This window comes from Scyliorhinus canicula, chromosome 11 (assembly GCF_902713615.1).
Source record: "Scyliorhinus canicula chromosome 11, sScyCan1.1, whole genome shotgun sequence".
Lineage (NCBI taxonomy): Eukaryota > Metazoa > Chordata > Chondrichthyes > Carcharhiniformes > Scyliorhinidae > Scyliorhinus > Scyliorhinus canicula.
Window position 1 is genome coordinate 23263635 of NC_052156.1, and position 15438 is coordinate 23279072.

Below are 15438 nucleotides of genomic sequence, written 5' to 3' on the forward strand. Positions count from 1 at the left end.
CACTGACAGTGACCCAGAGCCGGGATCGAACCTGGGACCTCGGCACCGTGAGACTGCAGTGCTAACCACTGAGCCACCGTGCTGCCCCATACCCCGGAACATTGAGCTGCCAGTCCTGCCCCTCCTTTAGCCATGTTTCAGGAATAGCTATAATATCCCAGTCCCATATACCTATCCATGTCCTGGGTTCATCTCACTTGCTCGTCAGGCCTCTTGCATTGAAATAAATGCAGTTCAATCTGTTTCTCTGCCTTCCGCTTTTCTCCTCACTGGCTTTTGTTTCTATCCCTTCTTTACTACCCTCTGACTTCCTGCCATCTTGACTTATCCTTTACTCCCTTGTCAATCAAAAATTTGTCCATAACTTAGCACTGCATATATATTCAATGATCCAGCCTGAACTGCTCTCTGTGGAAGAGAATTTGAAAGACTATCAACCCTCAGGTAAGAAATTCCTCCTCATCTCCATCTAAAATGGGAGACCCTTGGGCTGGATTCTCTGCCGGCAGGATGCTCCGTTTTGCCGGCAGCCCGGGGGTTTCCCAACGGCGTGGGGCTGCCCCACAATGGGAAACCCCATTGAACAGCCGGCATAACGGAGCATCCCGCCGGCGGGGTGAATCGGAAATGTGGCACGGCGGGGAGGAGAATCCAGCCCCTTATTTTTAAACTGTGCTCCATAGTTTAAGATTCCCCTATGAGATGAAACATCCTCTCAGCAAATACCCTGTCAAGCCCCCTCAAAATCTTACATGTTTCAATAAAATTACCTCTTATTCTTCTAAACTCCAATGGATAGACGCCCAATGTGCTCAACCTTTCCTCATAATACAAACCTTTCACCCCAGGAATCAGGCTAGTGAACCATCTCTGAACTGATTCCAATATAAGTATATTCCTCATTAAGTAAGGAAATAGGAATTGTATACAGTACTTCAGATGCACTCTCACTAATGCCCTGTACAGTTGTAGCAAGACTTCCTTACATTTATACTCCATCCCCTTGACAATAAAGGCCAATATTCAATTTGCCTTCCTAATTACTTGCTGTACAAAAATACTAACTGTAAAGAAAAATCAGATGTTTCAGTCACTCTATTTTCATTTTTTCTAGAACACATATTTGGGCTTCCTTGATTATAAAAAAGAAACCATTAGAAAACTAGGGATGAAAGCAAGCACGTGCTCCTTTAATCCTGGTGTTTTTGTAGCTAATCTCACAGAGTGGAAGCAACAGAACATTACCGAGCAGCTTGAAAAATGGATGGAAATCAATGTAGTGTAAGTTGGTAATAGTTACATATTGTAAAAATGCCTGTTTGCATAAGGCAGTTATTTGTATTGCAGTTTCTGGTAATCGTCTGACCTAATTTTTGGGGTAAGTGGAAAATTTCATATTGTTATATTATTGCACCAATATTAAGTAGGGATTATTTTGGGGTTTCTAGTTGACTAAAATCTTGAAATATGCTAATATTTGTAGAACTGTGCTAATTAATTTAATTTGATTAAATTTCAATTTGAATCTGAGTCGTCTCAGATTACTATCGCAAGCAAAAAATAACAGAAATTCAAGCATTTACTAATTTATAAATATGCTAGTTGTAGTTGAGTACAGGAGAACAACCTTGGATCATTTAGAGTATCTATACTAATACTTGACTATACTTTTTCTATCTCTACCCATTGCAGTCTGACGTTAATAGATACATATCTCATACTCTGACAGGGAGAATTTATATGGTGGTGCATTGGCCGGCAGTATTACAACACCACCCATGCTCTTGGTGTTCTATAAACAATACTCTTCCATTGATCCAATGTGGCATGTGAGGCACCTTGGTAAGTTTTCAGTTTTAATAAATAAATAGAGACTAATATAGCTGGAGTCACTTAAATGATTATCATGCATGATAAAATGGCAGTATTCTATGATCCTGGAATTTTGGTTCATGGTGTGATAAGAATCAGAGCAATGCATTACAATGTTGCAATTGAGCAAGAATTTTGCACAAAACTTGATGATCTGCAAGAAAAATGACCTCTGGTTGATTTGTGCGACTGATGTTTAAACAAATAAAAACTCTCAGCTAATCCTACTTTAGGCATCATAGCTGAACACCCCAATATGAACCATTCATGTTTATCATCCATTAACAAAATTTTATCCAAGTGAAACCATTTACACAGACTGTTGAGAAAGAATAATGTTCTCTGATGTTAAGCTCAAGAACATGTCAGTCCATTTGGGGCTTGATAAATTAGGCCAATACAGCAATGCTCTTGCAGTTGACAATGGAAGAAGGAAGATAGCATTGGGTGTCATAAATGTGCATGCAAAAGCTGTGAGCAGAAAATATTGCTCACAGGTAGCATTATAATGATTTTAAAAAGGTACCATGAGGGCAGCACAGTGGGGTAATGGGTAGCACTGCTACCTCATGGCACTGAGGTCTGTTTCGATCCCGGCTCTGAGTCGCTGTCCGTGTGGAGTTTGCACATTCTCCCTGTGCTTGCGTGGGTTTCGCCCCCACAACCCAAAGATGTGCAGGGTAGGTGGATTGGCCACACTAAATTGCCCCTTAATTGGAGAAAAAAAATGAATTGGGCATGCTAAATTTATAGAAAAAAGGAACCATGTGACTATGAGATGAATAATGGTTATTGGAGATAATTGAACATAGTACTCCTGATGTGGTCTAAATAGAATTTTGGACAACAAGCTACAACTTCTACCACTTTTGTATTCCAGTCATCTGATGTGAAGACTGACTCTATTGGCCTTTTAAAATTTTTACCCACCAGCTGGCAGTGCCACATGGGCTTCTTTAGTGCCAGACTGGCACTAAGGTGGCACTGCCAGGCTAACAGTGCCCAGGTGGCAACAGCAGTGCAAGGATGCCACCCTACCCAGAGGGCAAACACATGGGGGCCTCCGATCCCCTGGGAGACCCCCACGAGTGCCATTCCATCTGATCCCCATTTGTGGTGACCAGTACTGAACATCGCTCACCCAAGGTCTCTGAGGCGAAGGCGATAGATCCCAACACCTCGGGTGCCTCTGGAAACTTTGTTGAAGTGAGACTAGCTGTCTTGCTCTAACCTGCAGATTCACCAAAAAGTGATACTGTCCATATTCACATAGTGACGTCCAGCAAGATTGTGTTTGATCTCACGAGGCGTTGCAAGCCATGTAGATCCAGGGGGCAGGGTCCCCCAGCTTCTATCGGCCACGTTGCTCCTCGACGCGCTGCTTTTAGCCGCAACATGGCTGTTCGATCGCACCCAATATGTTTTTAGATCCCCTTTTGGACATTTACATATTGCCCAGTATTCCCTGCCTCGGACGTGCTGGCCAGTCACATAATTTCAGGAACTCCAGTCATTTGCAGTCAATCAACCTTCCCTTCTGATATAAATATATTCCTTTTCCTCTTTATGTTAGCTCATTTTTTGTCATTGTACATATTGTCTGCATGATTGGCAGGCTGTTATGCCCTATGCTAGTGCTAAGATTAGCTGTACCCCTACCAGTATGCTATCCAAACTCAGGGATGGATGTTCACATTCATCCCCCAATCCCAGACCCTCTGCCACCAGTTCTGGTTGTGTAGTTCTCGGTCCGTATCCTGCTCCAGAATCTTCATCTTTGTTTGCAGTTGGTGGTAGAGATTGACTGACTGGCCAACTCGGAATCTCAATTTTCTTAATATCTCAGCCAAATGCAGGATGGAGGCTTGTTCATGTAGATGATCGTGTAACTGATTTGATTTGATTTATTATCGTCACATGTATTGGTATACAGTGACAAGTATTGTTTTTTGTATGCTATACAGACAATGCATACCGGATAGGGAAGGAAGGAGAGACTGCAGAATATAATGTTCCAGTCATAGCTAGGCTGTAGAGAAAAGATCAACTTAATACGAGATAGGTCCATTCAAAAGTCTGATGGCAGCAGGGAAGACGCTGTTCTTGAGTCGGTTGGTATGTGACCTCAAACTTTTGTATCTTTTTCCTGACGGAGAAGGTGGAAGAGAGTATATCCAGGATGCGTGGGGTACTTAATTATGCTGGCTGCCTTTCCAAGGCAGCGGGAATTGTCAATGGATTGACAGAGTCAATGGATGGGAGGCTGATTTGCTGATGGATTGGGCTACATTCACGACTTTTGTAGTTTACTGCGGTCTTGGGTAGAGCAGGATCCATACTAAGCTGTGATACAACCAGAAATAATGCTTTCTATGGTGCATCTGTAAAAGTTGGTGAGAGTCTTGGCTGACATGCTAAATTTCCTTAGTCTTCTAAGAAAGTTGTCGTTAGTGGGCTTTCTTAACTATAGTATCGGCATGGGGGGACCAGGACAAGTTGTTGGTGATCTGTACACCTAAAAACTTGAAGCTGTTGACCCTTTCTACTTCGTTCCCATTGATGTAGACAGGGGCATGTTTTCCTGATGTCTATGATGTCTGATGTCTATGACAATCCCCTTCATTTTGTTGACATTGATGGAGAGATTATTGACGCCGCACCAGTTTACCAGATTCTCTATCTCATTCCTGTACTCTGTCTCATCATTGTTGAGATCCGACCCACCAAGGTGGTGTCATCAACAAATTTGAAAATCGAGTTGATGGGGAATTTGGCCACAGTCATAGGTGTATAAGTACAGTAGGGGGCTGGGGACACAGCCTTGTGGGGCACCAGTGTTGAGAATGATCGTGGAGGAGGTGTTGTTGCCTATCCTTACTGATTGTGGCCTATGGATTAGGAGGTTCAGGATCCAGTTGCAGATGGAGGAGCCGAGGCCCAGGCCACGGAGTTTGGAGATGAGTTTCATAGGAATAATGGTATTGAAGGCTGAGCTGTAGTCAATAAATAGGAGTCTGACATAGGTGGCTTTGTTATCTAGGTGTTCCAGGGTTGAATGCAGGGCCAGGGAGATGGCGTCTGCTGTGGACCTGTTGCAGCAGTAGGCGAACTGTAGTGGATCAAGGCAATCAGGGAGGCTGGAGTTGATTTGTGCCATGACTAACCTTTCGAAGCACTTCATAATGATTGATGTCAGAGCTACTGGACAATAGCCATTAAGGCATGCTGCTTGGCTTTTCTTTGGTACAGGGATGATGGTCATCTTCTTAAAGTAGATAGGGACCTCAGATTGTTGTAAAGAGAGGTTGAAGATGTCTTCAAATACGCCCACCAGCTGATCTGCGCAAACCCTGAGTGGTCGTCCAGGTACCCCATCGGGACCAGTGGCATTCCGTGGGTTGACTGTGGGTTAACTGGTCAGTAGCAATGAGGGTTTAGTTCTCGCTGCGCCGAACATAAACTGTGTGCGCGTGTTCAATAGTGAGTGGTTGTGGAGGTGTAAAGCAGAAGTTGGGATATGGAATGAGACATTGTAATTTGCTATAATGGTAGAACTGTTTGTAGTGGAAGCACAATATTTCCCTACACCCCCGTAACCTGTCCTGGCAAAATGCATGGGGGCAGGTACTATTTCCAAGACACAACCATCAGATTGACTAAATCCACATTCATCTAATTCTCCTTGCTCCACTGGGTGGGGGCACACCGTAATATCACCCTGTTGTTGACACCCCACGAGGGAGATCCCAAATAGTGTGTTATTCCTTTCCATGGCAGAGGTTTTGGTCAGTTAATATCGGTGGGAGGTGTTATCCCGTATGACTCTAATATGTTCTTTAGTTGGTAGTGGGGAAATGGTCCTGAGTTCTGTGTGACTATTGGGATCCAGGACCATTCCTATTCCCGTGGCCATGCCTATTTCAGTTGGGGACCACTGGATATACCCTGGTAATTCATTTCAGGGTGCAGTTATCCAGAGCCCCTTGTCGTTGGACTAGCTGGGCCATGTGTGGACTATCTGTCCAATTGGGTAGCCCCCTCCCCCAGCCCCATTGGATCTGATCAAGGTTGTGTCTTATTTTTATTTTTTTAAATTTAGATTACCCAATTATTTTTTCCAATTAAGGGGCAATTTTTAGCGTGGCCAATCCACCTACACTGCACATTTTTGGGTTGTGGGGGTGAAACCCACGCAGACACGGGGAGAATGTGCAAACTCCACACAGACAGTGACCCAGAGCCGGGATCGAACCTGGGACCTCAGCGCCGTGAGGCGGTTGTGCTAACCACTAGACCACCGTGCTGCCCAGGTTGTGTCTTATTTGTCCTACTATCCATAAACCATAGATCTGGCCCTGCCTGAGCCTCCCGGTATCCTCCTTTTCCCTGTCAGTGAGGTGATCAATTGTCTTGGCATGAGCCTCTAATATTGCGATTCCATCTAATTGTATCTCCATACCTTCCTCACCCAGTTTGGCTTGATCTTCCTGATTTTTCTCTGCAAGCTCTAAGAGTCCTACTCTGTCTGTTAAGCCTGTTTATTCAATGAGTTAACTACGCAAGTCCCTGCATTAACACCAGTGGCAACATAATTAATTATGCCCTTTTTTGTTCTATGAAACTCTCTGTGTCCCCGGAATCTAGTGGCACTCATGGTGTCGGTGGCCTGCTGCATGACAACTTTACTTAATACGTGATACATGTGTTTGCCTGATCTGTGCAATAGTCCATCATCTGGATTCCCGAGATATTGATCAGAACAGGCACAATTTCATGACCCACATTTTCATACAATAGTTCACCTTCAATAAATAATACAATCCCATTTTCTGACCCTCTAATGGTTGGAGGACATAGCAACCGCTCGGGTCGGATGGTTATCATGGGCTGTAGTATCGGGAGAGGGGAATAGTAGTTATATAAGGACAAAGCAGGTGCTTCCATCTCTTCATAATATCCACATAATCCAACTCATTTTTTATCGATGAGTACTGGCTGCGGTCTGGCAGGAGGCGCACAGATAATCCCAAATGTATATCCATCCGCTCTCAACATTTCCAGTCATCTGACACAGTTGACCCTTGTATCAATGGAACACTGTACGCATACCATGTCCCTCCCGGGATGTACTTGCAGTCATGTATTAAATAACGTCCTGTCCTTACTCCAGATACATATCCCATCTGTAAAATTATATAAAGCCCCATAGTTCTGTAATTAATATAATCATTATAATGTAATCTTTATTATTGCAACAAGTAGGCTTACATTTAAAAAAATAAATTTAGAGTACCAAATTAATTTTTTTCAATAAAGGAGCAATTTAGCGTGGCCAATCCACCTAGCCTGCACATCTTTGGGTTCTGGGGGATGAAACCCACGCAAACACGGGGAGAATGTGCAAACTCCACACAGTGATTCAGGGCCAGGATTGAACCTGGGACCTCAGCGCTGCTGCCCACAAGTAGGCTTACAGTAACACTGCAATGGAGTGACTGTGAAAATCCCACACTCCGGCGCCTGTTCAGGTACATTGAGGGAGAATTCAGACTGTCCAAATTACCTAACTCGTTTTGCGGGACTTGTGGGAGGAAACCTACGCAGACATGGGGAGAATGAGCAGACTCAGCAGTGACGCAAACCGGGAATTGAACCCGGGGCCCTGGCACTGTGAAGCAACAGTGCTAACCACTGTGCTACTGTTATACGTGTGTGTGTTATAACTCCAGCAGTGGCTCAGCACTCATGTATCCACAGTCGTCTCGAGATGCCAAGTGTTAACACTGACATCCCATCTCTTCGAGTGGTTGATCTGAAAACTTTAAACAGAATTCCCTGGTCCTCATCAGTTTCTTGTCTACTTATCACTATATGTGCCAAACACATTTTGTTATTCAGGTGTTACCAATTACTTGGTTCTATAATTGTTTAATTTCTATCTCGTATCTTATCATTTCTATTTCCTCGAGCCTACACTGTCAATTCATCTGTTTTGTTATGAAAACTATTTGTATTCAGATACTGAACCTTTAGTTATGTATTTTTACTACTTTTGTCATTTCTATCTGCTGATGCACACTTATCCTTTACTGCCAGACTCTGATCATCAGTTCTCCTTTTCCTACCTTTCTCTCTTGCCTTGTCTTTACGGGTTAATTATCACACATTCCCAAATTTGATCCCTTGCTCCCACTATCTCCCTAGTTTTATGACTTGCCAGATCACTCATCCAAGCACTGCTTTGCCCCGATCCAAAACCTATTTCTCCTCCACCAAACTTTGGGCTATGCATTTAACTTTCTAATCTCATTGATCCTACATCGATTTACTTATGGCTGAGACAGATTATTTCCTTGAGTTCTGCTTTTTAACTCAGATCCTAGCTCCTCAGCAAGAACTGTTTCCTAGTTCTACATATGTCATTCATAGCTATGTGGACCAAAACCAGTGGATCCTTCCCCCACCCCCTACAAGTTCCTCTCCAGTTCAGAGCAGATATCCCGAACCTTGGCAACTCTTTTGGCCGCAAAGAATAAGATTTATCCCCCTGACTATACCATCCCCAATTACCACCACATCATTAACGCCCCTGTTTGGCACCATGGTTCAGTAAGACCATTCAATATCCATTTGCTCATCCACCCTAGCCATCGCTTTCAACTATTTTAAAAATAAATTTAGAGTACCCAATTTTTTTTACAATTAAGGGTCAATTTAGCATAGCCAATCCATCTACACTGCACATCTTTGGGTTGTGAGGATGAGACCCACGCAGACACTGGCAGAATGTGCCTCTGAATCATCTTTCTTCCCACTCTTCTAGTTGATAGTTACTGCCTCTGGGTCATCTTTCCTCCCACTCTTCTAGGTATGGTTACTGCCTCTGGGTCATCTTTCTCCTCAATCTTCCAGGTGGATGATCACTGCCTCCGGGTCCTCTCTTGTACGTGGTGGTTATTCTTTGTCCTCTTTTCCCTACTCTCAATTTAGAAAATACTGTGATCTAGCATAAGTCCCAACTGGATTTTCTTGCACTACCCACACGTTGAATTTCAACTGTGAGATTAGTTTACTCAGTTAATTTTCCTTTGTAATTTTCTGCTGCCATCGACAGGAGTTACTGTGCCACCTACCATAAACGTCATCAAAAAAAAGGGATATATTTGTTTCTATTCCTTTATCTCAGTCATTGATAAATTCTAGGTGCGATTTACCGGCCTCATTGCGCCTGGCTTCGTGACGCTACAAGGCCATTGAATCTCACGAGATTCAACTAAATCGGACGAGATCCAGATTAGCACATTTAAGTGAGCCATTAGTCTCATTTAAATATGTCTGCACCAAATTCTCCCTGGACCCAACGGCCATGTCCGAGACCTCACCAGGACTCCTTTTAGCACTGCTCCACACAAACATGGACCAGGCATAACGGCATCCTGGGAGGGGAGGGTCTCCCAGGCATTAGAGACTCCCGGGTGGTTGAGCTCTGGGCAAGGTGGTACCCTGGCACTTCTGCTGGCCAGCCTGGTATTGCCACCTGAACACTGCCAGGCTGTCCATGCCAGGGATCGGGGTGCCTTGCCATAAGAGGTGGGTTGGGTGCAGTGGCGGATTGGGGGGTGGTCTGGAATCTGCGGTGGGGTTGAAATATCACAACGACAGCCTTTAAAAATGTTGGAAAGAGCATTCAGTGCAGGAAATGATATATGTGCAACCTCAATGAGCCGTTCCTCACTGAGGTAAAAAAAACCCAGCGAACTGGCATTACGTAGCAAGGTCTTTAGTGCCGAGAAAAAACCCCATTCAATGTGCCTGAAATAGGACTGTTTTTGTCCAATTAAAACGTGCCCAAAGTGACTAGAAACCTGAGACCCAGTACATATCCCCGAGGGACACACTATTCAAATCCGCACATAAATTTCAATTCTAACTCTTCTCTCACCTAACACATTCCAAGCCCATGTTAAAAGATTTACCCCAATTAGGAAAGATAACTCAAATAAATAATAGTTTGGAAGGCTTAGGAAAATGAAATTGCATAGAGGTTGTGATGCGGCCCAATCATTAACTGGCAGAAAATGCAACTCATCCAAGGCTGTGTGTTGGACATTGACAGTAGAGTGGAGGGGTCAACAAAATGATGGGAGTCTCATCAGTGTACATGAAGAAACTGAATCCATTTCTTTGTATATTTCAAGAAACAGCACATAAATTATGAATATTATTCCAACACTGTCTGGTAAATCACTGGCAAATATTCATTGGGAAAGTTGCTGTAGGAAGGCAGTAACAAATACACACTTGATGGAATATTGAACACCCTCCATCTCCAAATACCGATATTCTCCACTCTACTTGTCTTTCGTTTATTGCATATTTAGTCAGTCTTGCCATTGTGAATGAATTTTAACCAGATATTTAGTGCTGCGTTCCTTACTCATGATTACACAATTCTACTTCCTTGCAATGTCTTACATGTTCTATAAAACTTGCTGTAATGGGCATCATGGTAGTAGTGGTTAAGCACTGTTGCCTCACAGCGCCAGGGTCCCAGGTTCAATTCCCGCCTTGGGTCATTGTCTGTCCGTTCTCAGTGTCTGCGTAGGTTTTCTCCGGTTGCCTCCCACAAGTCCAGAAAGATGTGCTGTTCGGTTATTTGGATATTCTGAATTCTCCCTCTGTACCCGAACAGGTGCCGGAATGTGCCAACCAGGGATTTTTCAGTAACTTCATTGCAATGTTAATGTAAGCCTACTTGTGACAATCAAGATTATACCGTAACGGTGGAGCCCCAATATAGTCAGACTGATGAAATTAAGGCTGGGTTTTTCTGGCCTCGCCACGGCAGGACCCACTGCAGGGGAGGGGGTGGGCCAGGCAGAAGTCCATAGACTTTCAGCGGAACCAGATGATCCCAGCAGCGGGCAGGAACAGAAAACCCAGCCCCAAGTTTGTCTTGAGTTTTCAACCAAGTAATATTTGTGCACAAACTAATTTCACCAGACAAAGTGTGCTATTTACAAAGGTTTAGGTGCAGTTTAGATGATCATCTTATTGACTAATGTTCCAATGGATATGTTGTGTAGCGGGATTTTATAGTGGATGTGTTTTGATTCTTTTAAAGGAAAGGATAACAGTGAATGCAATCTAACTTTTAAATAAAACTTGTATAAACTAAGGAACATAAAAATCCATAATCAGTTGAGATGCTGTATCATTCCATCAGAGGTCAGTCGTTTCCAAAATGCAAACTGTACTGGTGTTTTTCTATTAATTGAAATCAGATGGTTGCATGTTTTTGGGTTTTTTTTTAAACTTTCAAAGTGCATTTGATTACAGTTCATTATAGTCAATGCAGTTAAGCAGACTGTATCAATGGATTTAGTTTTCTCAGATTATGGTTTCGATTCACTAATGTACCATTTTGTTCTATAATAGGGTCTAATGCTGGTACCAGATATTCAGCACATTTTATTAAAGCTGCCAAGTTGCTGCACTGGAATGGACGATTTAAGCCCTGGGGTCGTACCTCTTCTTTCAGCGAAATTTGGGATAAATGGTACATTCCAGACCCCACTGGAAAATTCCACCCAGTACGTAGACATGCAGAGGAAGAGGATGCTCATTAGAAGAAAACCATCAATATGACTTCTAAACTATTAACTTACTGGGTTTGTACAGAACTGTCACTACTCAGGAATTTATAATGCATGGACATTCAACTTTTAGCTTGATTTTTAAAAAATAAATGCAGTGCACAAAGCCACAGGCCATAATGCTGTGGGAATATTTTTTCGTAATTTCTGGTTCTCGTAATTTAAACTGTTCAATTCTGTGTACGCCTGTACTAAGCAAGCACCACAGGCCAAAATGCTGTAGCCCAGTCAAGAGAACACTAGGATTGTGTTGTTAATTCTTGGTTTGTAAACTTTAATTTGGTCAATGAACTAAACGAGTTCACAAAATGTAGCCTCCCCGAATAGGCGCCGGAATGTGGCAACTAGGGGCTTTTCACAGTAACTTCATTGAAGCCTACTCGCGACAATAAGCGATTTTCATTTCAATACAGTTGAATGTTATTGTTCATGTGGTAGTTTTTTTCCTCCAGAAAAAATGTTAGGACAGACGCACTTATGACAGAATAGTTCCAATACTGTTTCTTGGTAAAGGTTTCATATGGTATTAGAAATATTTGCATTCTTGAAGATTTACGGAACACCTGTGAAACAATTCTAGTTATAAATGAAGATTTGGATCAGGAACGGAAATTGCTTCACTAAGCTTGTGTGAATGCTCCATATCATCTAATTTGATTTGAACATAAAGACACTTACAGGAAAAAAATGTGAACCAGATTGAGTTTTCAAATGTTTCAAAATGAGTATTTCAGATTGCTAATGTGAGAAAGTATTAACAGGCATTCAAGGAAGTTCATGATGAATCACTTTTGGATTTCTAGGTTCAGCTCTTTGAATTAGGCATGGACCACTGTTGCTCTGCTGGTGTTTCAATGGCTTTTTAAAAATGGAAATTAATACAATTTCTCCCTAGTTTGTAAATCATCATTAGAGATGAGAAAATTAGCAATTAAAGGCCTGTGGGTGGCACAGTGGCTAGCACTGCAGCATCACAGCACCAAGGACCTGGGTTTGATACTGGCCCCGGGTCACTGTCGAGTTTGCACATTCTCCTGGTGTCTGGGCAGGTCTCAACCCACAACCTGAAAAAAATGTGCAGGGTAGGTGAATTGGCCACGCTAAATTGCCTCTTAATTGGAAGAAAAGAATTGGGTACTTGTAAATTTATTTTTTTTATAAAAGGAATTATAGGCTTGCATTACACCTTTGTCACAAAGGAAAATATATAAAACTTTCATCAATAATTCACTTTTTCTTAAATTGCTGTGGTTTTATCTTTTACCCCCAAAACATACAATTGAAACAAGCCGTTTTCTAAAATACTACAATATAGGAATTAGATATTCTGCCAATATGGTCTTCTGTGTTCTCAATTTGGCCAGTTTCACCTCACTCAGAAGGCCACAACAGTATTTACTCAGCCAATAAATCACACCACCTGTAAGTATAGAGAAGCAAAATACTGCAGATATGGAAACCGGAAAAAAACAATGTTCAGCAGATCAGACAGCGTGTGAAGGGAAAAACTTTTCAGGTCTCTGACTCCATCACCAAGTCCGAATTAAAAGTCACAGACCTGAATGGTGTTGAGAAAATGCTTTAGAATCACATTATGTGAATCAAACCACATGAAAATCTGTAGCTTTAACAAGTTTATGTAATCTTGGCTTGTATATTTGCTTGTAATATGAACGGTCAGCCACATGGCCCTTCAAGCTTGCTCTGCCAGACAATCATGGCTGATCTGACTGTAATCTCAACAGTCCCAGCTATTCAATAACTTCAAAATAGCTAACTTTGCCGTGAAAATATTCAAAGACTGCTTTCAATGTTGTTTACGAAGAGTACCAAAGACTCACTACCCTGAGAAAATTTTACCTCAGCTGTCTTAAATGGGCGTCACCTTATTTTTAAAGTGACCCCTTTATCCACAGCATATGTTGTTTCTGAATTTAGCTAAACACTCTGCTAGGTCTTTAATAATAGCTTTAACATTATCCCTATCAGAGACATTAAGCTAGGGGGCCTGTTGTTTCCTATGTCTTCCTTTTTTGAATAAAGGAGTTACATTCAATTTTTTCAAATATAGTGGAATGTAGCAAATTTTGGAAAATAAAAATCAATGTTTCAACTAACTTATTAGCCACTTTTAAGATCCTAGGATGAAATCCATCAAGGCCCAGGGACTGGTCAGTTCACTTTGTTAACTCAAGGATCTACAACTTTAAAAAATTTCTAGTTAGCTTTCTATATACTCTAATTTTTCTCTCCTTAATCTTTTTATCCATTAATTTTTTTTTAAAAAATTCTGTCCAATCTTTTAACCTGCCACTCAGCCACATGTAATTTGCACCTGCTTGGAACAGTCACAACTAGTGAAAACTGATAAAATTGCCTGAATGTGTGATAGTTTTTGCTTAAAATAGATAAAAGTGAGATTCAAGGTACTTAGTGAAGAAAGTCACACGATTCCACAGGTTTTGAACAATAATAAACTTTACAAGGTAGAAAGATAAAATAATTTACAATCTCTAACATTCAATAAGTACAAAGTGCATGTGAATTAACAAGCCAACTTGGTCAAACACACAATACAAAATAAATGGCAGTGTCTAGACTTCTCAACAACCCACCCAGGTGTCAGTGGCACCGAGTCAACCAAACTCTTAGTCTCTCACATAAAGGATTCTAATTTTCGCCGTCAAAAGATTTTGTCTGGGAATTCTCTCCAAATGCCACTCTATTAGTCTCCCGTTCCCTGGATTTGAATATACATTCAATCACCAGATACAGGCACAACTTCAGTCACGCCGAGCAGAACTCTACTGATCCAAAAAGGTACCATTGCCCCCAGGGCTTGTAGTTGAAGTCACCAATCTTCAGCTGCCTTCTTGGATCTTCAAGGCTTCTCCGGAGCACTCTTCAAGTACCAGCGTCTCTCCCAAGCCCAGTGCACTTAAAGTCTACCACCCTCAGCCCTTTCTCTATTTGGAGCCTCTTACTCTACTCATCTTTTTCCTCAACTTAACTGGGACCTGCTTCAGTCCAATCTCCATCCCTTTCACAGGACTTCCTTTGGGGATCGCTCCCTGGTCCCCAGCCAGGGGCAATTCTAGTACTGGCATGTTTCACCTGGTCACCTGACCCACATTTTCGTGCTACTTTCCTTTTTCTTAATGCACATGCACACTAGGCCTGTCCTGGGCCCAGAGAATTAAAATATGCAGAACTGCACATATGCCACCTGCATACACACAAAATGTTGGAAGTTCATGACCTTCAAGCTTTACAGGGCAAGTGTAGTTTTTGTAACACCTTTCTTAAGAATGCAGGTGGGAGGGACCAATTAAAGATCAATTATATGCCCCAACAACCGGTCAGTTGTCTTAAATGGGTTGCAAGGAAGAGGACTAATTATCCGCTTTGGCTAGGAGGCCAAAACCATAATTATAGCAATGGGAAGAAGAATGATCCAAAGGGAAGGATTGCTTCCAATCAGGATCAGAGAACCAGAGGTCCAAGCAGAGTACAAATGACCGTAGAAACTACAGTGGGACAAACCCAGTCTGTGGTTTTGTGCGCTGTTATTTAATCATTCGTTAAAAATAATCTTTATTGTCACAAGTAGGCTTACATTAACACTGCAATGAAGTTACTGTGAAAAGCCCCTAGTCGTCACATTCAGGCACACTGAGGGAGAATTCAGCATGTCCAAATAACCTAACAGCACATCTTTTGGGACTTGTGGGAGAAAACCAGAGCACCCGGATGAAACCCTTGCAGATACAGAGAACGTGCAGACTCCACACAGACAGTGACCCAAGCCGGAAATAGAACCTGGGACCCCGGAGTTGTGAAGCAACAGTGCTATCATGCCGCCCAAATGAGAATCAGAAACTATTTGCTGCCAAGTTTAAGTACTTTTTGC

At 42.3% G+C, this 15438-nt stretch overlaps 1 protein-coding gene across 1 annotated transcript in view; it reads left to right on the forward strand.

Moving 5' to 3' along the window:
* glt8d1 (glycosyltransferase 8 domain containing 1) overlaps positions 1-11672 on the forward strand; it is a 48635-nt gene extending 36963 nt beyond the window's left edge. Inside the window, exons 8-10 of the mRNA XM_038812562.1 lie at positions 1115-1281; positions 1730-1842; positions 11311-11672. Coding sequence (XP_038668490.1) covers positions 1115-1281; positions 1730-1842; positions 11311-11501 — 471 coding nt within the window. The 3' untranslated portion in view covers positions 11502-11672. The remainder of the gene's footprint in view (positions 1-1114; positions 1282-1729; positions 1843-11310) is intronic.
* The last annotated feature ends 3766 nt before the right edge of the window (positions 11673-15438 follow it).